This window comes from Haliaeetus leucocephalus, unplaced genomic scaffold (assembly GCF_000737465.1).
Source record: "Haliaeetus leucocephalus isolate CR32 unplaced genomic scaffold, Haliaeetus_leucocephalus-4.0 Scaffold173, whole genome shotgun sequence".
In the NCBI taxonomy this organism is placed as follows: domain Eukaryota; kingdom Metazoa; phylum Chordata; class Aves; order Accipitriformes; family Accipitridae; genus Haliaeetus; species Haliaeetus leucocephalus.
This window is the reverse complement of record NW_010972609.1, coordinates 15,377,415-15,404,284: the sequence shown is the minus strand read 5'-3', so window position 1 is coordinate 15,404,284 and position 26,870 is coordinate 15,377,415. Positions and strand designations below refer to the sequence as shown.

General features: G+C 38.9%; 1 protein-coding gene across 1 annotated transcript in view; it reads right to left on the bottom strand.

Annotated features, from left to right (window-relative positions):
• TRPM5 (transient receptor potential cation channel, subfamily M, member 5) overlaps nucleotides 1-11,775 on the bottom strand; it is a 38,649-nt gene extending 26,874 nt beyond the window's left edge. The window contains exons 1-6 of the mRNA XM_010563881.1: nucleotides 11,659-11,775; nucleotides 10,527-10,707; nucleotides 8,815-8,981; nucleotides 5,288-5,468; nucleotides 2,812-2,876; nucleotides 761-952 (exon numbers count right to left, since the gene is read on the bottom strand). Of these exons, the coding sequence (XP_010562183.1) occupies nucleotides 761-952; nucleotides 2,812-2,876; nucleotides 5,288-5,468; nucleotides 8,815-8,981; nucleotides 10,527-10,707; nucleotides 11,659-11,775 (903 nt within the window). The remainder of the gene's footprint in view (nucleotides 1-760; nucleotides 953-2,811; nucleotides 2,877-5,287; nucleotides 5,469-8,814; nucleotides 8,982-10,526; nucleotides 10,708-11,658) is intronic.
• Nucleotides 11,776-26,870: the final 15,095 nt, after the last annotated feature.

Genomic DNA, 26,870 nt, shown 5'->3' with positions numbered 1-26,870 from the left:
CCATCCCCTTGTGTTAGTGATCTGGCAAAGTTCTCCCTAATGGAATTAATATGTAGAACTTTTAAAGCTAAGGATTACGGCAGGGGCTGCAAAGAGTAAGTAGTGAGTCAGGTTGAGTGGACTTGGATTATCTCGGAGGCACACAGTGCTCTTCAATCTTCACATAAAGACAATCTCAAAGTGTTTTTTTTGTTTCTTAGACACTTATGCATAATGGTTTAAGTCCAGCAATTGTGCATCAAGACAAAGAGTAAGGAAAATCTGTGAATCTGTTTTGTCTTTCTTTTTTAAGACCACACATAACTGACAATAGATAGGATAATTTCTAAACACCCTTCATTCTTTTTAATTTATTTGTGCTTGCCCACAATTAGGTTTCCATTTAACAGCTGTAGATCATGAATTAGGTCTCTTCTGTCACAGCTGCACAGGCTCCACAGCTGTGGAGTATAAATAATGCTTCATGTACTCCAGAAGGATGGTGGGGTTCCTGGGTGCTGGCTGTTACTTGAGGAAGTAATTCAGGAAGGACAGAGCCCTAAGTGTTCAGCTGAATCACTAGGACAAAGTAGTTTGTATGATCAACTGAGCACTTGATTTTAATGTTAGAGAGGTATTCTATGATACTAGGAGCACTGAAGTACCCCAAACTTCTGGGCAGCTTCTTGTCAAACCTGTACTGAATGGACTACCGAAGCTAGAAATGGTGGGAGAGAGATTGTGAACATGTTACATGTAACTATCAAACGTATGAGCTCACTGTTGCTGTCCATTGGAGAATGTCCTTCCACAAGAAGCTTTCTGCAGGGAATTTCTCCTTAAATTGCTTTTCAACAGCTTCTGGCATGACAAGCTGTGGGTCATTCATGAATGCAGCTAAGATGTCAGCTGTACCTCCAGACCCTGCTAAGATAAGCCAGGGAGCAGAATTTTCCAAACCGCTGCAAATTCTCTGTAGTTTAAAAAGTACATTTTAGAATTCATATACGGAAATAAAATGTTATTCAGAAGAAGTATTTCTTGCAGACTATAGGAATAAATGTGTACCTAAACCAGATTCACTATGGAGTCAGTCCAGACTCCTCTAAACTATTAGGATTTTCCTGATTTGGTAGCAGGTCTTCCATGTATAGACCCCTGACTATACTTCTTTTCATGACATGTCTGCTGAGTAGCTAAGCTAACTGATTTGGACAAACAATGTGTAAAACTTCTTTGTCCCTGACTTTTATTTTTTCCCCTGCAGTTTGTGTTTTAGCATGGTCAAGTGCAAGAGGAGCACTATACAGAAATTCTTATCAGGCTCTTCTGGCTGCTAAACCTGGTGATAAGTTCTGAAAATCAGGAATTTGCCTGTGGGAATACAGCATTGGGCTACAGAAAAAAAACTGCTGAAACATAGCAACTACAAGGGTTAAAGGCTAATAATTCTATTACTTGTGCAATTAGAATGAGTCAGGCAGGTTGTTGAGAGAGGAAAGCGGAGGCCATGGCATCATAATTGCACCAATGACTATTTGCTGCCAATCTATTTCTTGCTCTGGAGTTACGCAAGAAGCTAATGAAACTCTAAGAATCTAACTATTGATTCACTTGTTGTGTAGGGGTTTGGTTTTTTGTTTTGTTTTTAGTTTAGTGATGGTTTTGTTTTGTTTTGTTTTAACAACTGTTGTAGTCCTTGGTGTGTATTATCCAATTTGTATTTAAGAAATTGATATTCTAAAAAAGCATAATCAGGCTCCAGCCAGTCACCTTTGGTCTCCAAGTCACTTTGTTCTCTAAAACTTTGAAAAGGGGATTTACAGGCTGTGATATGTGATTTTTCAACACCCAAGATATAGAAAACACTGCCATATTTAGCTTCTAGAAGGAAAGCTCAAGAGGTGACATAATCCTAGTTTAAACAGTGAGATTTCCAATACCAGTGTGTGTTTTAGTCCAGTTGACAAAGATATGACAAGATACAGGAACTGGAAACTGAAATTAGAAAATGTCACCATAAATGAGTCATTATTCTGAAAGAGTTTACCAGTTTGCGTGGCAGAGTCTCATCACTTGGAAACTTTAAATTATGGTTAAATGTGTCTCTAAAGGTACTGTAGAGTATTCCTTTTCATCTGAGAGTATTATTAAAAAAAAATGCCATGTGGACATACAGGCTGCTACAAAGTAGCAAAATGAAATACCAGTAAAAGTAAAATGGAAATCAAAGAGTATCTCCTAGTTAACAGGTTAAGTTGTAGAACTACTCAAGAAAAAAATCAAAACTGATCCTTTGCTGAAAGAGATATGGCATTGTTAGCAGACAAATCTCCAGTCTTATATCCTACAATGTATTTTTGCTCAGCGGAACTAGGACACCATATTTTTAAATGATGTATCTAGCAAACCTGGTCTTGTACTTCCTCTGAGCTCTGTGACAGAGACAGTTGTCTCGCTGTTGCTGGACAGCACTGAAGGATTAATCTTTTTTTGTATGTGATCTTGAGTAAAAGCACAGTATTTCTATTTTGCTAGATCTGGAGCTGGCTTCTGTGGGTTTGTTTTGGTTTTGGATTTCTTCTTCTCACTGTACAAGCTGGCAATGGAAGCTTTAATGATCAGCTGGTGCCTATTCAAAAGGAAATATTTCTCCCAAACAAATACTGGCAAACTTAATATTAACAGAATTCAGTTCTTAATGATGTATAGAAATGAATTTTGACTTTATGTAAGGTGCCAATACATGTATTTGCCATCCAGCCAAATTTTCTGTTAATTACTTGGCACCAGTTAAAATTCGTTTTTGTAAAGTTGCAAACAGCTTCTTACCTCAAGTGTGCCTGGTCCTCCATTTACCAGTAAGCACAGCACAGGGATCTCAATGCTACCTGTTCCTGTGAAATAGATGGTTTAATTTTTAGAAGTTAACAGCTTTCACAAAACTGTTGTGTTTTTGCCAACTCCTTGAAAATACTTCTCTTGCTATGTGCTGTTTTGGTACCTACCAGAATGTGAGCCTGCTGAAGGCAGGCAACTGCGGAAGCAAGTGGTAAAGGAAGAGAATAACGCTGTGACCTAGGAGAAAGGGTCCTAGTCTAAGATTCAGGACAAAGACACTTTTGCCTCAGACATCTTGCATGATCCTGGTAAGCAGTCCAATCTGTTCTCACCTCAGTACACCTCAGCTGAAAAATATGGATGTTGGCACTTTTGTATGTCATAGCACTGTTGACTTTTTAACTTATTTATTTACTGCAAGGTGATCAGATAGTGGAGTAATGGAGCTGCGTTAGGGTGCACGACAAGACTGTTAGGTTTTCAGAGAGGCAGCTACCATTATTTATATTAAGATACAGTTAGAAGTGAAAAGCTGACAGTTTGTACCAGGTGTTACGCACATGCCTAAGCATGTGCAGGAAGGTGTTGTGGAATCCAGGAGAAAAGCTTGATAAAAGGAGGATTATAGTATATGAAGAGGCCAACTATGTAGACCAGCTAGGGTGAGAGGGGTCAGATATGAGTTGATAGGAACCATATACTCTTTATTACTGTGCTTCAACAGCTTAAAATTTCATTCAGCACAATCTGATGTGGTGATTAATAACATAATCTTATACATTTAAAAGAAATGCTAATGAAATATTTAACATGTCATGGCAGCAGGGGAAGAAACAATGTAGGCGTCCCTGTCCTTAGCCATCCCCCCACAGGGGCCCACTTTTTATACTGTAAGAGCTCAATTCAATCAGAACAGTAGCACCATGAGATGAATGCCTTTCAGTTGGAAAATAAAAGGCATTTGGTTCAAACAATTTTTTGCTGTTTCCCTTTCTAGGTCTCCCACAGCAGTGTACAGATCACCACTTACTACTTGTTGGATCTGTTGTGGGATGACTACAGAGATAAGGTAGAACTAAACTGTAGCGAGCACATGATTGGCAAGTAGCTTCATTTGTTTTAGTGGATGGCATAGCATTGCCATACATCTATAAGGTGATGCTCTAGTTTGAAGAGTAACCTCTGTGACTACAGGTTCCTCAGATATGTTTATGGCTTCAAAAGTTCTTAATTTACCATAGATTTAGATAAAATTTAGTTGGGTGAGGGGCAGGGGGGGAGGATTCTGATTTTATGCTTGGAAGGTGGGAAGTCCTTAACTGCAAAGAATATTCAGCATATCAAAAATTTCCTCAGAATGACTTCTAGGTACTTTTTAAAACAGGGAAATTCTGCATGACCTTATTAAAGTGTTTTACTTCAGTAAAGTCACATAGCTTTGCTCAGCTTGGATATAAATGAGCTTAAATGAACATTGGTTTTGTTTATAGAAGATAGTACTGAATTCAGTATGTTCCAGTGAAATATTTGTCAAATGAATCAGCATTTTTTGACAGAAAATTGTTCCACTGAGATTTGTTCAATCAGATTTCGTTTGCAAGCAGAAAGAGGCTACTTTCTAATTCTCAGCACTGTAATCTCAGCCTACCATTACAGTCCACCTGTGGTCTTTCCTATTTGAGTCACCAGATAAGCATTCTTCAGGTGCCTTCATGCTCTCAGGTACATCTATGCAACAATACTATGGGCTACGTAATAAAATATTCCATTGATGCATACCAGTGCAAATAAGTGAGCTGTCCCTTCTGTTTCAGCTGTGCTAGCACTACAGGTATTGCAGAAACAAAGGAAAGGTAAAAGTAATTGTACTAGCACTACAACTGAATTCTTTCCACAAATAGCAGTAGCAGACCTGCCCAATACTCAGTTCTCATTATAAACAAGGGTCACATAGATTTAGATGGCCATTAGATGCTACATTGTTTACCCAGGATAAGATTTTATCCTGAAATAAATATGGCTCAAAATATTTCAGAGGGCTTTGGAACAAGTCTTTTCTTCCAGTGTGGGAGCAATTCAAGACCCTGTGTGCAAGAGGGGATAAAAGTATACAACAATGAACATCCATCTCTTAGAACCACTGGTTAAGGCACATAAAGCTGGATTTATTTTCCATTTATTGCATTTTAAGGCAATTTGAACAATGCTTTGAAGATCAGCTTTGAGCTATGTTTAAGGAGATATGATAAAAGTCGGGATTTTTGGTTCAAAGAGCAGCTTTCTCAACTTCAGGAGTCACCTTAGTTCTGGCTCTTGCATAATGACAAATGTGCTTACTTGATCTTGCCTATGTAGATGGCTGTCCAATTTGAGAATTGGACTTGCCTTTGATAAGGCCAGGGGCCCACAAGTATCACTGTAATATCAGTATTATTCAAGTTAGCATGCCTATATAGAGTCAACTTACCACCATATCCAGTACGCTGTTCTGAAATATGCTTTTCCAAGGTGAGACGTAGCTTAGTGGTTCCATCTGGCTCATCTGGCATTATGTGATCCACCAAAATAAAATGGGAATGGTTGTGGTCCAGGGAATACAGCGGGCCTTGGATGTTATCATCTGATTGGTAATGTACAAGACTTTCATTCTAGAGAGAGAAGGAGAGATGTTAGTGTTCTCTGCAAAACACAGTCCATGGTTTTTATGTGCTTCATCTCCATTTTTGTGGTGTCTGCACCATGACACAGCACACCACCTTTCAGACACTTGAATAGACTCTTTGAAAAGAGTAGAAAAGGAGAATGTGTTCCTTTTGAAAGGTGCCAGATTTGACAGTACTGAAATCTGAAGGCTCTGAGGTTTCCCTCTTGGGGTCTGCAAAATACAGTGACATCAGTCATCATCTCTGGAATGTAGGCATTCATTCAGAGGTTTTGGAAATGTTTGTTGGACAAATAGAAAGGGGCCATGAGACCCAATAATTGTGGTTGGAGCTGTAATGTCTCAGAGGGCTAAAGTCTCAGCTGGTGTAAACAGGGGCAAACCTATTCACTTCAGTAGCATTTTGTCCATGGTTAGCCTCATAGGTAAGTTAGCCTGCTATATGTCCATATCAATTTAAATGCAGCTTTATTTGACAGGGTTATATGAGGTCTAATGGTTATTCTCAGTTTGGAAACTGCATTCTAAAAAAGTGACAGGCAGACTTTAGAAAGTGCCATCTTACTAACTTTTATTTTGCATGAGGGGTGTTATATCTTGAAATTATTTATTAATTAATTTTTGCATAAAATCACTGGGTAAATCAGAACCCCTGTTACAGACTTTTGTTCTAAGGATCGTGCTACGTGTGGTCTTCCATACACACGCTTTTTCAAGCCCCCCTTACTTCCTTAATAAATCTTTCTTTCCCACTGTTGCACATCCACTTTGATATATCATTCCTAGCTGCAAGCCAGGCTATAAATGCCTGGTTATTCTTCTTTTTCATCTTCATAATTGCTGTCCTATTGCAAGTAAACCAGATTAAAGCAATTGTTTAAAATCTGCATTTATTTCTATTGTGCATCTTTTCCAACTCCTGCAGCCTTTGAGTTGATGAACAAAACTCAGACTGTCAGCTTGGCTATTCTGCCTGTGTGTTGCATTTCCCTCCCACTAATTTTGTGGACAGACAGGTGTTAAAGCCTTTCTAGACATAGCAGTGTAACTATGCAAGTAGCCTAGTTGTCATTAAGGTATGCCAGAGAGATTTATGTTCTGTTTTTTAAGAGCCAGATCTTATGTAGAGCCTTTCTTAATCTCAGCTTTTGGCAGCATCTGCTAGGAAGTGCAGGTGCCCAGTTGAATCCTGGGGGAAGCCCAATCCTGGGGCTGTCCAGGTTCTTCTCCACAGCCAAGGCTAAGGCTGATGTTGGAGAGGCAGCAAACATATCACCTGGAGCTCATAGCAGCACTACTAATGCATAAAAACATTAAGTCACCCAGAGGACAAGCTCCTTCATGCTGCAGGTAGAAGAGTCGAGCATGCTGCATAGCATGCCTATAAGTGGCTTTCTGAAATGAAGCTGCATACAGTCAAACTGAAGAAGAGAAATCTCCTTCAAAGCAAGGTGAAAAAGGCTATAATCAGGCATGTTCCTATGGCTTCTTTCTCTGTCAGCAGCTCTGGGAAGAGTAGGAACATCAGAGGCTGTTCCAGGAAAACCAGTAAATTTGCATGTCCTTTACAGAGAGCAAGTGCCACAAATTTCTTCTACCTCCTTCTCTCTGCCTCTCATTTTTTGGGGAAAGCTTCTTGACACAACTAATTTGCCTTCAAATTTTGTTTTGAGGGTGGGCCTATATTCTGCTGCCATGTAATGTGAAGCCTACTCACCAAAGATGTGAGCTTTGATTAGGAGCCAGGGGCACAACAACCAACTGAAAAAGGCCCTTGGGGATTTTCCTATTTATTCTCTGAAAATGTGGAAGTGATCTTTCAATGATGTTTAAAGCATACCATTAGCACAGAAGAGGTGGGAGGGATCCACTGATTTCAGGGCTTGTTTATCTCCTTGCTAGTGTGGACTGTTAGCTCTTTTTTATACAACAATCTGCTTGTATTAGTGCCAAGTATAAAGAGAACTGGGTTTAGATCAACATCCCTGTCTATAGTTCCTTTGTCTTAAAGTTACTGACTAAAATCCAGAATGTCTTTGGGTGGAAGCAGTGCCAGAAGTCATAGGGTCAGGAATGCTCTACACAAAATATTCCTTGACAAAGAATTTGGGCTTTAGTTAAGGGGGAGAAAATGTAAGGCAACAAAAAGACCAGCGCACTTGTTTTGTAGCTGCTGGTTGGGAAAGATCCAGATGTATATTGATCACTTAGCCTGGGAGGGAAGTGGAATAGTTTGCGTTTGCCAAAGCAACTTTCCTGAACAAAATTCACAAATGTGATGAACCTCTGAGGTCCTTTTGGACCAGTTCAGCCACACAAATAGGTTAAAGTCTTCCAGATGAAGAGTCCCACCTGGTAGAGCACACAGGTAGCTGTCCTTGGCAAAAAGGGTGGAAAAAGGGAAGCCCCATGACAATAAATTGTTGATATGGTCTGGCAGTCTTCCAGCTACTAGCTGGTACTTGGCAGTTTGTCTGAGAGAAGAACTAGGTGCGACTTCAAACGGCTGTGTTTGTCATTTGTTTCTTAGCTTCTATAGAGATAGCACAGAGGAACTGTCATTCATTGTCATTACACACCTACTTATTGTTATAATATTCTGCTTAGTACAGACTGTATATCCAGTGACAAGAAAGTCATGCCATTATTTTTTTTTCTCTACCTCCAGGTCAATTCAGCATCAACTTGTCTTGACATTTTCAGCAACTGTTTTGTTGGGTGAGGTTTTTTTACCTGACCACCCCCCCACCCCCCGAAAGAACTTTGATTGCTTTGACCTGAATTGTGAAGTCCCTAGAGCTCCCAATAACTAGACGAAATCCTACATGGCTAGCATTTTTGGCCTGGTGTGTTGAGCAAGTTTTTGTATATTAGACACCAATTCAATGACTATTTAAGAAAACTTGGTCTTGAATATTTTTAGCTTGTGTTCCAGACTAGAAAATATACTTTTTACAGTATTTATGAAATAGCTTGGAGTAAGTGCTTCTGCAGTAAGTGGACAAGGGAAAAAAATATTAAAGGGACCTTATAATGTATGGGTTTTTTTCCCTGACATTCGTCCTAACTCTGGTCGCTGAGCTAATGTCTAATACTGTCACCTGCTGGATATTTGCAGAATTGCTGCCAAGTATACTGAGTGCACAGGGCACAGAATCATTAGGGTCTAATACTTCTTCCTGCTCTTTATTTCTGTTTTCCCTCAAAGCACACTTTAAACTCCGCTTTTGTTTTTAACTTAGATCAACGTTGTTCTGCCTACTACTTCCAAATTTTGTAAAGGTGCAGCTTCTGAACAATCTTGTCTCACAAATAGAATAAGTGAAAAATACCTTTGTGTTGTCCAGAATTTCTCTGTGCTGGATTTTTCTGAGTGAAGTTATTCCTATGGCAATCACTCTTACTTTGGATGAAGTACTAGCCAGTGCATGATCTCGGACTGCTTGCACTAAGTGTCTTGTTATTCCTACACGTAAAGCACTGGTAAAAATCCAGGCACCTGAAATTATTTTTTAAAAATAGTTAGATAATTTCTTTATAATTGAACATGTTTGTGTGTCAAGTAACATTACTTACAGTACTGGATTTAAGGGGTTTTTTAGATAGATAAACTGTAGACAGGTCTTGATGGACTGTAACTTTTAGAATTAAAATACATACAAAGTACGTAAGACTCTAATAAGGAAAACAAGAAGAAATTATATGCCCAAGCAAATGTGCTTCACATATCATGTGATGCAATGTTGCTATATTTACTCTGATGTCATACGCTCATCAAGAATGCTGTGTCCAGTCTAGAGTCACTGTCTAAATATGAGCAGAAACATCACTATACCAAGCAGGTCTGATTGTTGCATGAGGAAGAGCAAAGGGATGGTGTGGAGGAAGTTGTTGGCTTGAACCGAGGACTAAACAGTCCCATGCAATCACCTGGTAGCAGAAGAGCTTGGGCATGACCTGCCTAATCTGGTGTTCTCTTTCTCTTGTTCTTGTGTGTGTTGGAGAGTGAATTCTTCAGGAAAGTAAGATTTACTAACAAAGAATTTGGTAACAAAGAATTTGGAGAACCCTAGGTAAACAGCTAATCAACCTTTTTCAAATATGTAACATAAAGGAACTGGAGATCATGATGCTATCCAGTCTTAAGTATAGAAGGCAGCTGGAGACAAGAGAATGTCTGTGTGGTACAGAAGTACCAAAAAGATCTTGGGTACTGGGCTGCTTCATTAAAAAAGCAAAACTGTTGCAATCTTGTCTAGACCAGTGAAGCTAAACGAAGAGCTTGCTGTGAAATGCTTACAGATATTTTCACTTCATTTTGCAGGTATTTTCATAAAGTTACAGGGAAAAAAAGTCATCTTAAATGAAAGCCGCTTCCATGCATATTCCCAGACATTGATTGATTTGGTTTTGTTTTTAAATGCTTTTCACTACTCTTGTCATTTGTGTGAACAGCCAGGGAGAAAGTGGGCTGACTTATTTTGTGTTATATGTTATCAGTCTTTTTGTTTAAACTTGAGTCTAATCATAGGCTGTTTTACTAACAAAGTCTGTTCAGCTCTTAGATTAGAAGAAAACAATATTAAAAACATAAAAACTATTGTAACATGATTTTGACTGGTAGCTAAAAAGTGAGAATGGAGAAACCAAGAATTCTTATTCTTGACCTAAATTCACTCTTGTTGAAGTCAAATTGCTATGCTCTCTTAAGAATTATTTTGCTACGGCACCAAAGAAGGAAATGTATTTGGTCCTATCCTGTGCTATCTTTCTAGTGTCATCTCTGATGGAACAATGTCAGGTGATTTTACACTTCAGGAATGGTTGCCTAGAGTAATTTGGTTTGAAATAACTTATTTTTGCTATTTCAAATACACGAACTTCCATTTTCAAAGCCATTTAAATACAGGTTGCATTCAGCAAAGCCTTGAACTTCCAAAAATAATCACGTGCGCAGGCCCATTGACATTAAAAGATCACTGGATACTAGGTGTGAGAATCCAGTAGGAATATAAATTCCTTCTTTAAAGCCTAAAGCACTAACCTGTGCTTTGAGCTGCCTTTATAAGTCCTTTTTTTAAGGTGTCCCGTAGCCAAGGCTTCATCTGGAAATTTTCTTCTTCCCCCACTAAAGAGACAACCAAATTGGGAGCCGGTAGCTTCCATTTGTTGAGCATAACTTCAAATATAATTCCAGGATGAGTGGTACTTGGGACCTTAATAAACTTCAACAAATAAAACAAAAACGCTGAATGACAATGGGACAGTAGGATACAGTAGAGAAATTGTTCATGGTGAATGCAGAGGGAAATTTATCATCAACTTGGTTATTTATGAAAAACTTATTTGAGCAAGACCTGACAGAACTAAATACTAGGATGAATTTAGCAGGCTTCTGTATAATTGTCATCTCACTAGTTGTGTCAGTTCCATGGGTTAATTCTGTGTTGCAGACTGACATATTGCTCTCTCCTTTAATGCTGCTATTCTTCTTGAACTGCCTTCAGTTTCATGACAGTCTAGCAAAGCCAAAAAAATTTCTTAGGCGTTTCTTGTTTCTGCACTAGCTGAAATATTTGCCTGATTTCATGTCTGTTTTTTAAGGACATGTTACATGAATCCATTGCTTCTTCCTGTGCTGTATAAATTTTGGCTTTGTGCTTAAGACTTTATGATGAAACAAAATCTTAAGGCAGATTTCTGGTCCTAGGAATTCCTTCTGCTCTAGCACTAATGTATGCAAGGGACTAGTGAGGAGGTGGGTCTGTCCACGTACATCCTACTCTGCATAGTAGCAGAACAGAGAGAGAGAACTTTAAGGAGAGTCTTGAAATGGCTCAAAAGTATGTTTAAAATGTTGAAATCCATCGTGATTAATTTGGCAAAAAGATGTTAAAACATGGAAATGATGCAAACTGAATGAAGCTGGGCACATGATTTTTTAAATTTTTTTTTTAAAGGAAAAAGTGATTAACTGTACTTGTAGTGTGTCAGTGCAAGTCAAGTAATTGATTTCTATATATTAGTAGGCCTTATTTTAAATCACATTTATGTTCAGGAAGGTATGGTCCCTACTTTGAGTACAACGTGGTGCTTCACACTGTGCCACATTGACCCTCACTATTACAGTCTCTACGTTTAAAGCTAAGAAGTAACAGCTGAACTCAGTGCTGTACCTTTCCACGTTTCTTCCCAGAAGCTGTGAAATCTATTTCTCCTATGCAGTATGGTAGTTCTCTTTTGAAAGCTTCCTCTTTGTTAGTGCTGCAGAGCTTGATTTCCATTTCCTCCATTGAATTTGTAAGGTGATCACCAGTAGACCAAAGTGTTCACTGAGATGACAGAAAACTGGAAAATGAGAAGCTGTTTAAACTGGAGAGGCTGCAAAAAATCCATTAGTTTACATCTAGCTGAGTTTTTAGTCAAATATTTAACCCTTTTACTATATGCTTATAAGGTTCAGCTAAAATTGCAGGTGTTTGTACCAAATGTTAGATGTTATATACAGGAGGAGGCAGATTCCACACCAAAACTATGTAACTTAAGTTATAAAAAGGCAGGAAGGAGTAAGGTTCTCTCAACTCTCATTTAGCAGACAGAAAGCTGAGTTGCAAGGTGCAAGATCCTGCCATCTGGCCAAAGTCACGTGGGGTGTCTCAGAGCCCAAAGGTGACCCTAATTCTGCAAGAGAGAAGGAGGAGCCTCAGCCACAAACTATTGCAAGCAAGAATAGAGCTGTGTCAGTGAGTGTCTGAGTCATGGTTTCTTGATGTCGTTGTGCATCATGCTACTGTGACTTATCCAACATGAACACTAAATAAGTGATGACATTGTGTTCGTCTGAAGATACTTTGGGAGAGGTTTATTCTCTGTTTGCTGTAGGAATAGGTTATTTATTCATAAGCCAAAGTATTTAAGGCCAGGCTGTACTCAACAAGAACATACAGTTCAAAAAGGCAGGTGGTTTTCTCTACACGTGGCTACAGGAATGATGGTGAGTAATCTGTCCTGGAGTAAAGGTCATACAACAAGAGTTGTTCTTCTGCACTACAAGGTCTACTTGCTTTTCCTACATTCCAGTTTGACTGAACCGATATAACTATGATTTGAAAAATACAGATTTCAACTTGTATGCTTTATTTTGTTTCTTTTCAGAACAAAAGCAATGAAATCACTCTCTCCCCTCTGCCTTCATCTGCATATTCAAGTACACAGTCAGTCCTTTAAAAAATCCTTGTGATAGTAAGCCAGCAATGGTAATTAACCCTGCATTAACCTTTATTTCCTAGTCCAAGAGATTTGCTGCGGACTTAAAAGTGGGTCAAAGTAGCAAGACTCTTGTGTGTCTATTAGGATGCTCCAGTAGAGGGAGCAAGCCCTCCAGCTGTTCCCTTGGGCTGGGACGTTTCTTGGGAGCCTGTATCATGGCTGCTTCACCACTACTGCCTCTGTATTTTCTTCTGTTTTCTGTGGAAACGTTGTTTGGAGTTGCCTTTTCTCTCATCTGCGTCTGAAAAGTGGTTATGGACTCTCTCATGATTTGTTTCCCCTACAGCTATTCTACACCTCTGTATCTACCCCCTAAACTTCTATCAGAGATCACTGCTTTAAAGATGCAGTTCTCATTCTTCTCCCTGCCTGCATGCTAGTCACTTCTGGAGAGAATTGTTTATTCTGAACACTAGGATATCAGACCAGTTTCGTTAAAAGTCTTACATAAAAGAACTTCTTTTGGATTATCAATAATGGTAGTCACAGCAAAGCCCACCTTTTTGTTTGAGTCCACTTTTCCACTGAAGATGTAGCTTTATCTCCTAAGAGCATAGAAGACAGTATTCTGGGAAAAAATAGTTAATACAGAGTCATAACAACACATTTTGACTATTCTAAAGCACAGAAATGCCTTCCTGGAACTTGCTGACAGAACAAAGGATTTGATTAAAAAAAGGTATTCAGGACTGAATTTCCAGGGTACATTTAGTCACCATTCATCACTGTCCTAGATAGTACGCATTTATTTATATCTACACACAAGCAATGAACTTGGAATAGATAGCAATTTAGAGAGTAATCTAATGGTTAATTTGGCCTCCATAGATAGGCCCCAAGTGGTTAATTTTGTCTATTTCTAGATCCTAGCTTGCAAAATTTGATCATGTGGTTATCCGTGACTTCTCTTTTGGAATAAAGACATTGAGCTGCTGAGATTTATAAGGAATATTCTTGCATTTGGATAATTATTTTTTTCCAGAAATAGCACGTTACTTGATTTTCAGTTTAGGAATTCTGGTTTTCAATGGTAGTGAACAATAGTGAAGGAGACAAAAATAGATAAGATGCAGAAACAGAAGGTTTGTTCACAAGCTTTTATAAGACTGGAAAGTGAGGAAGGCAGCTGGTAACTGGCACTGCACAGGGCACAACTTTTTTCCTTTTTTTTTTTTTTTTAAATCAGTCTCTGAACCATGACATTAGATACCAGAGCTTGTTTTGGGGAAGTATTACTCCATCTTTCCATCCTGTTCTTACACCACTTCTTCAGCATTCCTGCAGGCTGCTGTCTGTAATGGGATACAGAGCTAAATGGAATTTGTTATGATCTTCTACAGCTGTTCTTGTGTTCAATATTCCAAGCCAGGAAGACTTCCAGTGTCAAGAGCAGAAAAGTGGTAGTGACAGAATGGCAAAACAAGTCCAAAAATTATGCAGGATTCTGAATAGTATCAATGCAAGAATATAATGTAGCCCTATATGGAGCTGAGAATCTACACTAGATGAGATCCTGGACTGTTATGGAGTGGTATTTCCTAAGTTTCTGCATGCAGCTTTCAGGAGCTTTTACAGGCAAAGCCAATGAGCAGTGCCAAGTAGATTGCTGCTTTTTGGTTTTGTTTGCTGGGTTTTTTGTTTTGTGTGGTTTGGTTTGGTTTTGGGTTTAGTGAGATTTGACACTTTGACAGTTTTTCTTGATTTATCTTCTACCTGTTGTTTGACTTCCAAGGAATAAATACTGTGACTTTCAGTATGATTGCAGTAATGTACAGGTGCAAATGTTCCATGTCAGTGCAATGTTCCACCCAATGGTGCTAATGGAGCAAGGAAATGTTGCTTTGATATTTAAAGGTGTGGGGAAGAAGATTTTAAAGGCTGCCCTATAGATACTGTACAAGAGGGAAAAAATAAAACCAGGAGTTCCTTTATATTATGAATGTTGCAAAATCACCAGAAAAAACCCTGCTGCATAAGATTTGCAGATGTGGTTCTTAAGCAGAAAGGCTGACCACATTAAATATTTCCTTACCTTCCTCTATAGCTGTCTCAGCTACTGCAGTGTAACCCCTTGCTGTTATGGGCAGAAGCACAGAACACTGAATGGATCTCTTCAAGTACTGCACGTTGCCTTACCACTGCTTTGCACTGCAGTGGAGCTTCACTACATACTGATCAGTCAGCATACAGACTGCATTATGTCTCTAATATTTGAATATATATTCAAAAGAGGATATAGTCAGCTCTGTCATTTCCTCCTGGATTGTTAAGGCTTCTGTTCTTAAAAAGCATGTGGACATTTCACCCAGTGTCCTCTAACAGGCAAAGTAAGCATGTATTAACACACTATGTAATATAATTACAGTTTTTTGGAGTGCCTTTCTCCTGGGTTTAATTCAGCCTTGTTCTGCTTGGTTCCAGCTTTCATGTAAGTCTCTAGTGGTTTCAGGGGCTATTGCTTTGAGACTTCAGGCTGTACTAGATTGCAAGTGTGTCAGGTCACAGTAATTGGGTCAAATCTTTGTGGTCGAAGTCATGACATTCCACTGCCGTCAGCTTAACTATGGTCAGCTTGCATCACTATAACATCACAGAGTATTGTTTAATTGCAAGGGTCTGGAATAGGTCCATGCCTTGCAAAAGAATAGGCTGATAGGCAGAAAGAGGAGTATGGTCTAAGCACTTTTTGGATGAGAGGAAAGGTAGGGAGGAAAGCAAAGAAGACATAAAGGCTATAAACACAGCTGGATAAAAAACTGGTGGCGGATGACCAGTACTTCTTAATTTTCTCCCTTTCCATATACTATTTTCTGTTAAACTTTTTAGAAAATTCCCACTTTTATCCTAATACTTAAAGTTTTTCCCCCTCCATTATCTCTGAGAATGCCATTGTATTAAATTTGATGAAAAGATTGCTTAAAGGCAAGCAATCAGAAATACTTAAGGGGTGGGGGGGCAAGCCACAGAAATCTTGCCTGCCCCAATGTGTGCGTTCATATTTTATATTTTGTGTACATATGTATATATCAAGCAATCTTAGTTCTGGTTCAGACTTCAGTACAGATTTTTCTATCTAGGCTGCTGCTACATGTTTGAGTTTGTAGGCCAAATTCTGTCCTAGATGTTCCCATTGACTATAAATACAAACATCTATGGAAAGAATGTACCTTTAATGATTACCAGATTTGAAATATAACCTAGAAAACTATTTCTAACTAGCAAAGCAAGTTAAGACAATTATGAGGAAAAGAAAATTGCCAGTTCCACCTACATCTGGAAATGTGAGTCAATGTCATTTACATTAGGGATGGCCTGATTAAATCATTCCAGGTGTCAGCCAGTCTAATGAATCATTATTTCTTTAACCTCATAAATGGAAGCTGTTAGAATTTTACCATTGTACAGCCAGTGCTTGTGCTGCTGGAGTTTTCAGGTCCTAATGCTGTTTAGTCCTTCATTTTGGGTGGTCCTAACTTCTCATTTGGGCATTCTAGATTGCTAGGATGTAGCAAATTGGCAGGGAGGTGTAATTTCAGGGGGACAGTTGTGATGGCTGTAGGGAAGCTCTACAAGGGGGATGCCTGCAGAGATTCTTTCCTGAAGGATTTATCCAGAAAAAGTGATGAGATCAGAGCCACAGAGAAACATTTTGACACCTACGTACATCCCTTTCTGTACTGTTCTCCCTCCTGTCTCTGCTTCTTCACCCCTCCTCTGCCATGCCTTCTCTCCTCAGCCTCCTTTTCCCTTACAACTTCTCTTGCTGTTTCCCCCAGCTTTCCATAGGTTCTTTCTAGCTATTGTCACTGCTGCTTAGCCCGCTGTGGATGTGCAGCTCTTCTTCCTTGTGTGGTAACAAATGACAGATGGTTCACCTCCAGATGGGTGACAAGAATATGGGTCTGTTTCATCCTTCCTTTACACTTTAACCAGGGTTAGGCTGTATGCATGGAAGGAAGAGAGGTCAAATTTGAGCCTTTCAAACATATCTTGTGAAAATGGGCCCAGTCAAGGGATGGCTTGACCTCAATTGTTGTCTTCAGGGGTAATGGTTTGACTAAGAGAGTAGGCGTATGGTAGTCATTACCTCTCAGGACTTAGCAGCAGTAAGAATTCTCCTTCATACTAGCACGCTGATCAGCAGGCTGGGACACACCCTGGCTTTTAATCACTATCAAATTCTTCCACCCACTGAAGGAGTACATTTGAATATGTGGGTGAAATGATTAAATATAGTAATACAGTAGGCCCAGTATTGTTGATGTTAAATCGGTCACAAAGCTCCCCCTTAGCTTCAGCGGCAGATGGAGCAAATCCATTGGTTTATAAACTTCAAAGGAAGCTTTCATGTGGAGCAAAAGAAAACTACAGCAATTACTATGCCCTTACTAGTGCAGGGTGAGCTAGCAATCCTAACGAAAAGTGAGCCTTAACTATTGGTCAGAAAAAGAGAAGGCTCACAGTAATGGTGAAGTGAATAGTAAGGGGGAAACTGTAGTGGAGACAATGAACTTCGCTTGAGCAGGAACAATTGGCTTCCAACACACATAATGGGATACCACTGGCTGAATTGCAGTTCTGTTGGAAAGGATCTAAGGGTTACAAACAGGGCAAACGTAAGTGAGCAATGCTATGCTGTTCTTGCAAGAGAGAAATGCCATATAGGACAGTATAAACCGGATAGCCTGTGTGAAGTCACTCAGCTGTTCATCAGAAGAGCTTTAGCTGCAATATTCTGTTTGGGTTTGGGTGCCAGGTTTCAAGGGAATTACAGACCAGCTGGAGAAGGTTTGAGCAGGAGAAACAAGAAGGACAGAGATCTTGCACTAAAAGAGAAGGAAAGCTTGAGCAAATTAGAATTGTGTAAGCAAAAGCAGATAAGACTGCAGGAAGGGAAAAGGAAGAATGTAATAGCCTACCAGTGCAAAAGGAGTATAGGAAAGATGTGTTCTTTATATTTGTGGCTAGAACAGCAACAGGCTCAAAGAAAGAATGGTAACAAGGCTGCCTGGGGATACAATAGTAACCACACTTGGAGGAATACTTTCTTGGAAAGAATGAAACCCTTCTGCCACTGGTTAAGGAGCAAGTAAAGCAGCCAGGCTACAGTCCTTAATTGTGATGGAGTCTGTATATCGTGACCCAAAGAACTTGACCTTAACCTGCATGTTATTGCAACCCTAAGAACTGGAGATGCATCTGCAGCTCAGATCCTCAAGATACACATATGCTTATGTAACTTTACTAATGGAAATGTTCCTACTGACTTTAGTGCAAGTACTCACTCAAGGAAAATTGCATCAGTGAGTTTACTGGGCCAGTGCCAGCAATAATGTAATGGAATTACTTGCTTTCAGTAGTAGCCACATTTTCATTCCTATTTTGAATTAAAACATAATAAATATGAAGAACAAAGCAGATGCAGGGGATCAGAATAAAGAAAACCAGAGAAGTGAAGGGCAGAGTAAAGACTGTAAAATTCATATTCAGTTTCAGCATGTGTTCCAAAGATTAATTGGATGGACTCTAACTGGTGTGTATGTTTAAGTGTGAAGAAACAAACCCAGTATTTTAATCAAGGGTAAATGCAACAGAGAAGGGGAGGTCTGAAAAGGCATTAACTAGAATCTAGGAAGGGAAAAATATCTAAACCTGCTATGGGAATATAAATATATGATGTGAGAAAAAAACAAGTATTTGTTAGGGAAAAGAAATGCATATGTATCTGTGTGAGAGACTCATGTATATACATCTATGTGCAATTATACATGTTATCTTGCTTATATTTATGTTGCAGCTTTGGAAAATGTTTGTCAGGAATTAGCACATTCAAATTCTGGTAATGATGCATGAAATGTTTCTGCATCACAGCCTAATGACAAAGCAGAATCATCTGCCATGATTGCCAAGGAATTGCTAAATAAAGCATAAAGACCTAGGGGTGGTGAAATACACCAGGAGAAATTATGACCAGCTGTCCTGCATAGGGCTTTGTCATGCTGTAGCAAATAAATCTTTGAGAATTGCACAAATAGAAAAAGGGGACAAAAGAAATTTGACCATCACGACAAGTGCAGCTTGAACTGTAGTACACTACACTTCTCTCGTGTTCGGACAGGAGGGCTAAGAAAAGTTATTAACTGCCAGAGATAAGAGCTGGAGGGATGCAACAAGTACACAGCAAATAACCAATGGGAAGGTTTCTCCGTACTTTGACTAGGACAGAGAGAGAGAGGCTAGTTGAGGTTGACAGCAACCTTGGGAATGCATTTGCTAACCAGAGATTTTATGAGTTTGCAGACACAGACCCAGATAGGGGCAAACATTAATAGAAACAAGGAACTTGAAGCAAAATCACGCGAAGAAGTGAAGCATAGGAGTGGCCTAGTAAAATAGAAGTTTGGGTTACTTTTCCAGGTATGTGAATTGGCCCCACTCAAAGCTTTCAAAAATATCAGTGTTGTCAGTTTCCTTTCTAGAACAGCAGATGTTATAGAATGTTTTTTTCAAGTAATTCTTCCTTACTGTATCTGTGCATAGTCAATAATCAGAAAAAAATGTCAGAGGAGGAAAAAATTGTTTTAAAAACCCCATCAACAACAGCAAGCTATAAAAAGATGCGTGGGAAGACAGCCTTGTTACTGAACCACTGTAGGCTTTGTTTTAACGTTTCCAGGGTATGCCTCTGGAGCCAGGACACAAGGATGCAGAGCAAATCAGGTATTCACAGGAGTCTTCCCACTAGTTTCTAGGACAGTGGATTACACTTTGGTTTGGATAGGGTTAGCACCAAGCCTTTAACAAATGAATGTGCAAAATGCTAATGCAAATATAGGTACTTTGTCTTTTTTGTTTCTGTCTTCATCTGCTTAACACAGTAAAGAGCAGCAGAGGCTATTTGAATAATGTACTTCTACTGAGTTTGCAGAAATTTGCATACGGATGTCAGCCAGTGAATTTCATAGAAGTGAATTTATTCTGGGGAGAAAACTGCAGGGGGTGGAGAGGTGATAAAAGGGAAATGTAGACACCAGGGAAGTAAACAATGGAAGGAGCAGGTGGAACAGATGAGAGAAAACACACAGCAACACTGCTCGATTAAAATAAAGAAATTGGCTGTGCTTACATAGCATATTGTACATGGTGTGTGGGGGGAGGCTGACACTAGCTTCAAATACTCCTGGACCTTCACTGCTCTGTTCTCACAGCATGGCATGCCACTTTGAAGCTGTGCCAACACAACTCTTTGTGTGGCCTCACAGTGAATCAGATTGAGTGCACTTAAAAAGAACTCATTTTTGCCAGGTCATTTTTCAGCAAAATCAGTTCACTGATGTGGTATACAGCATGACACGCAAACTCCTGAAAATAATGTATTGCAAAACCACAGCTATAGTTCATGCTGAAAGAAAATACAAGAATGTGGGAATAGTTCCAATGCAGAACAAGTGCTTCAGGAAGGGCAATGTTCAGATAAGGCAGACAAAACCTTACCTGAAAATTTTAGTTGAAGCTGGATTGTACATGGACGCTGGCAAATGAGTACTATTGAAAGCAAAGGGCATGATGAATACTACTGAAAGCAGAAGTATTAGAAAATAAAAAGGACCACCATGTGGGAACTGGAAAGGCTTGAAATAATCTAGTGTGGCTTTGCCCAGGTCAACTAGTATTTTTCATTTGTTAAGATCTTAATATATCATACTTGTAGAATCTGCAAAAATTCACAAATGTTTTTCTTGATGCCAACAGCTGACTTCACAAAGTTAGCCCTTAGCATTAAGCTAAGTACAAATATTTACAAACTCCACTTTACAAGCTATGCTAAAATAATCTTTACCTCTTTTCAAGTTTGTCATGTGTACAGTTTTTTTTTGGTTTTGGGGTTTTTTTGTTCAATTTCATGCCTGTAGCCATGCATTCTTTTATAGACAAGAGCAATTTTTACAGGGAAAAAACCCCTTCACTGTGTTTCGTTGTGGGACTGCTTTCATCACCTCCTATTTATAAGAGCTTGTTCCGTGCTTTAGGCAAATTTTGTGAGCTCGAAGGGGAAGTATATTCAAAACCAAGAATCTCTTTTGCATAAACCATATACAAGGTGTACTTTGAGAATTCCAAACCTTAGAACAATAATTTAGTCTGTTTTGTTTCTTAAGTACAACAAAACTGCAGACACAATTTTGCACTTAGTGCATTGTGCAGAAATGGTAACGGCAAAATTGTTCATCAACTGTTCTAAGTTTTTTTCCCTTGATAAGACATGAATCTTTTCTCTGTCTTTTCCATTAACTACAGAACTGAAGTTGCATTTGGATGTGATTGTGAATTTCAGCAAGTCTTGGGCTTAAGCACCCGAGTTCACTGGGCCGTGTTGCACACTTAGAAATCAGACCCACTAAATGCACTATGATGTATTTTTTAAATCTTTTTTTTCAGAAATTTGTATCTCTTGCATATTGCAAGCCCTGACAACCTGTCCTGGTTTCAGCTGGGATGTAGTTAACTGTCTTCCTAGTAGCTGGTACAGTGCTATGTTTTGAGTTCGGTATGTGAAGAATGTTGATAACACTGATGTTTTCAGTTGTTGCTCAGTAGTGTTTAGACTAGAGTCAAGGATTTTTCAGCTTCTCATGCCCAGCCAGGGCACCTGACCCAAACTGGCCAACAGTGTATTCCATACCATGTGACGTCCCGTCTCGTTTAGGAACTGGGAAGGGGGGGGGCAGGGAATCACCGCTCGGGGACTGGCTGGGTGTCGGTCGGCGGGTGGTGAGCAATTGCCCTGCGCATCATTTGTACATTCCAATCCTTTATTACTACTGTTGTCATTTTATTAGTGTTATCATTATCATTATTAGTTTCTTCTTTTCTGTTCTATTAAATCGTTCTTATCTCAACCCAGGAGTTTTACTTCTTTTCCTGATTTTCTCCCCCCTCCCACTGGATGGGGGGGAGTGAGTGAGCGGCTGCGTGGTGCTTAGTTGCTGGCTGGGGTTAAACCACGACACAACCCTAGATTTTAAATATATGCCTATTGCCCACTACAGGGAAGCCTGCCCTTTCTTTTTTCCTCTGGATAGTATTGATTTTTAACTCACAGTTGCAGCAAATCATAGTCAATTTGCTCTTTGGCGGTCTTCCTCAGGTTACTTATAAGACAGGTTCGGATCAGATCCAAATGAATGAGGAGACTATAAAACTGCAAGGCACAGAAGAAAGTGTCTGAACGTGGCATATAGATGAAATGATTGACCTAAGGTTGTTAAGAACTGCTTCAGTGTATAGGAGAAAGGGACCTCACTTATTCTTATATGTTTGCGAAACTCAAGAACATGTCTACCTGCAGATAGACAAGAGGCATGTGCTGGCACAGGGATTCCAAGTCTGTCAAATTCACTGTGTGCTAAAAGCCTCTGTTGCTTCCCCATAGACACATGCTTTCCCTATATCTTTAACAGTTCTGCTGGCAGGTGTACTCATGGCAATAACCAGTTATAAGCAGGAGGTAAATCTTCAAACATGATTAATTCTGTGCTTGACAGAGGTTAACATGCTGTAGGAGAGAAATAGAATAACAGATGCTTTCCTTCACTTGATGTTTATACACATTCAAGTATTACCCTGGTCAGTTTTTTTCCTGCTTGCAACCTCTGCTTTTTATTGAGATGAAACTTGGAGGTGCAGGAATGAACAAGAACATTTATAATAATTCCCTGTCATCTCTAAAGATTTGCTCCATAACTGACGAAACTGATTTGTAAATCATAGATTAATTTTACTCTTCTCAGATGGCTGTAAGGAAGCTATATGCAGCAAAAGATTTCCTCTCTTAGACAGCGATTTTGTTGTTGTTGTTTGTATTTCATCATGGCTTCTTTAAGTTTACAGTCAAACCAGCCAACAAAACCATTAAGCCTTATATGCCTCCTGACTACTCTAGAAATACCTCTTCCTCTTCAACAACTGAACTTTCTGAGTTGTGTTAAACTGGCTTCTGCCTCACCCAGCATAATTTGGTCCTGAAAAAAGCAATTACAGAGCAAACTTGCTATTGCAAGGGATGCTTCCCCCCCTTCATTTCTACAGTGTGTAATACAATGTTGGGTGGTTTGGGGTTTTGGAGGGGGTTCAATACCTGTAGATCCAAGGTGCTGTGATGAGAGAAAAAAACCAAACAAAACCCCACTATATCAATCCAGTTTCTATAGATGGAACTCTACAGGGAGGTGGATAGATGCACAGTTTCAGTAAAGAAAGTGCAAGGTCCTGTTTTATCATGGGAGCAATGTAGCTACAGGTCTCGAATACATGATGCTATGCAGGGTAAAGTTTTGTAGTGCTCTAATATACCACAACTTTAATGAGATGCCTTACTGTTATACTTGCGACACAGACAAGGCTCTTCTCTAGAAAATGGAATACTTAATATATGAAAGAGGTGATGAATTTTTATCTGTCACAAAAAGAGATTTTAAAAAGTCCCAATTACTCCAAGTAACCCATACAATCAAGATGCCCTTAGTAGTTAAATAAAACTAGAAATATGCTTACACTTCATGGTGCTGTCACAGATTTCCTCAGATGAACAAATAGAAGCTTAAATCAGCTACCCTGACAAGTAAGCTTTTTGTTCCAGGAAGTTAAAAAGTTTCACAGTTGATGCTAGATTCATGAGCCATCTCCTCATAAGTTATATCATGGTGTAGCGCTATGCAGGAGGCAAGAGCTGAGAATAGCACTTCAGTAATTACTACGTTGTCAGAGGTGCTTATGTTTGAAATTTAACAGAATTCCTATTCATATTTCTGTTAAAACGTTGAATCATAACATAGCTGGGGTAAAGCTTTTACAATTACGAGAGTGTGGAGCTATGTATTGAGGATATAACAGTGCTATTTACATTTGTTTAAAAAAAGAATAAACCACATGTAGATGAACATGTAACTTCTAGCTAATTACACAATGCAAGTCTAGAAAAGATTAAAAAGCCACTTTCTCACCTGCCACAAGTCTCATGAAAACAGCTAAAAACTAGAACTCTATAGAATTATTGGCTACAGAAGTGCAAAGTTAAAATGTAGCTACAGAAATGCATAACTTCTACTATTACTATCAGTATGCTGTGTCCTATTCCACATTGGCTATGATTATAATATTAATGAAATAAAAACATAGGTAGCGTAAAATGCTGAATAATATTAAATATAAAACTGAAGCAGGCTACATGCTCATCTGGGGTGATAATGATTAGCAGACCTTCAGTTTACTTCTATGAAGGTCTTAAAAAGCCTGTTTTGAAGATAATAGACCTGGGGCTTTGAGAATGCATGTACCTAATTTTATTTACATGAGCAGTTCCCTTGAGCTATCCGTTAGAATAAAAAGAATTATACAAAGTTCAAAGAATTTACCAAAGACAAGGATGACTTTCACCTTTATTATTTATTGATTTTATTTTTTTCAACTCACTAGGAGAAGATGCTTTCCCAGATGAAGATGAAAAGTTAATGAACAATCAAATTAGCCAAATTCTGGCTTGTCAGAATTTCTGGCTGTGTTCCCCGTGATCCCATCTAAATGTAGAGTCTTTCCAGGCAGCCGACTGCCTTTTATCAGAAACCTTCAAATAAAGAGGTTTTTTTCTACCTTAACTCTGTGACCTAACATTCAGATAATCTGCTGTTCTGAATGCGATCTCGTAAAATAAAAAATTACATGAAAAGTTTAGAAAAGCAAATATTAAAATAGACATAGAGCTGAAGACATCATCTGTGCCCCAAGATACTGTTGGGAATTGTCTTCAAGGCCTGAGGATGAGACAACAGTGAACACATGCAAGAGGAAAATGGACTAGCACAGTGTACAGGTGTGTTAGTGCATGCTCATGTCCTTAACTCATGGGACTGGTAGAAGAATTCCTTGGAGTAGAAACCTACAGTGCAGGAGAGTATAAGTCATGGGTCCACGTCTGTACTTTGTTGTCTCAGAAAGAGCTGTATAGTAGGCAACTGCCTGACTGTAATAGTTCTGCAGTCTGCTAATATCAGGCCAAAACAGTAGCCAAGGATCAGCTAGATACAAGAGTCTATGAAGTTTCAAAGGATTATTCCTAGTGCAAGCTAAAAGGTTGTCTAAACAGTGGAGAGCAAAATAGTGGAACATTGCTGACGTCTAATTGCAGAATGGGACAAATACAGTAAGTTAGCTACTGTTAATGTAAGAAAGCCAAAGTACTGAACAGAAGAAACACCACAGAAAGCAATCTAGAACATAGACAAAGGACAGCAACAAATAGCTTGTGAAATTCCTGATACAGAAAATCTGGAAGTTTTACATATACTTAATTATTAAAAAGGAAGAAAGAATAGCAATGACTGTTTTACATTGCTGCTGATTACTCACAGATGATGAAGGGGAAATAAAATGAGGAGTAAGTAGTGATCTCTTCTTGGTTGAATCACAATCATCTCTTAATATACGTAGTATAGTTAGTGATCCTACCTGCTGGCTGTCCTTTGCAACAGGCATGACCATCCATCTGCAGGGCTGAAGTTGCATTGAGGTGGCTGTTGTTACCAGTGCTATTTGCTGCTGCTCCCTTTTCCTGTTTGGGAAGAGGAAGATGTTACCAGATTACTTGGCATGCCAGTCCCTATGACAATAAAAGTAAACATTGCTAGTGTATAATGGTATCGATAGCTCTTCTCTGGGATGAAAATAAGCCCTGTGAAACAGATGGAGATGCAAATAATAGGCATTTCTCTGCAGCAGTAGTGAAGCATAGAGTTATCAGAAAGAGTCAACCAGCAGGAATGGACTTTAGCTGTGAATGTATTTTCTAAATTACCTTTTCAAATTATTGCAATAACTTGGATGTTGAGTAACTGCATCAGTAACTAATCCTTCATTCCCTTTGAGAAGAGTTACATGCTTTCCCCAGCTACAGAAATCTTTAATAAATTTTCCAGAGCACATGCATGTATTCTAAGTGCTCTCTTAATGATTAGGTTTCCAAACAAACTGTCCACTTATCTCCACAGATAACTTCAAATTTTGGTGCACAGCATGTCAGCCCTAAAAGTTAATTCATTTAAGGGATTTATTCTGTATTTAGAGTGCAAATGTTGCATCACCATACTTCCTTAGGTAACTTGCCTGTGGGGCTTTCTTGATATGTAACAGACCTCATTTGGTATAAATTATCTCAGTTCAGTTAGCTGCTGTGAATCAAAGCTACTTTGAAGCAGCCAATGATATGCCCAAGCTTTTCAACTTTCGCATGATCATAGTAATGTGTTTTCTTCAAATGTTTTTGTCCTTCACTATCAGAATAAGTGGTATGATTCCTATATGTTTGTACTGGGGCTTTGGTTTTTTTTGGCACAATTTCATGTATGCCATAAATATTCAGTGTCCTCAATACAGAATTTGCTATTTTCATAGGCTTTATATTTGCCTTTTTTCTGCAAGTCTGGATTCCTTTGTGCTTTGTTTCTAAAACTTTTAGAAAATGTATTTCTGACACATCCCTTTGATTAGAAAATAAAGTGACATAAACCAGTCAGATATCCAAATTCTAACTGTTCAAGAGAACAGTGGATTTTGTTTCTCTCATGATGACCTGTGTAATTATTCTGGATTGCTTTAAAATTTCCCTTATATGTCCATATGTCACTATTTTTAAGTAACCATGTTTCTGTTAGTGCTTATATTTCTAGAAATAGAATTGTGTTAAATTCCATTACATCACAGTCATAAAAAGTCTGTTATCTTTGATCTTTGTTACAACAGTTACAGTCACTTGAAGTATAAAAACCTGAAATTAAGCAGGTCCTTAATTAAGAAATGTTTTCTGAAAGCTGGACTGGATTGTAACGTATGATGTTGAAGCCAGTGGCTAGTTTTGTCCAGATTTGACTAATGGTTTTGTCAGAAAGCACTAGGTGCTGAGACTGTGAAGGTCATAGCCCAAGCAGAAGTTCTTCCCTAATGCAGAACTGAGTGGATTGCTTAGGTTAATCTACAGTTAAGGAGCAATACTGGGTCTGAGGCTAAACTCTTCATGTACCAGACCCTGAGGAAGACCATCTCAATCCCTCCTGGACTATTCTTCTGT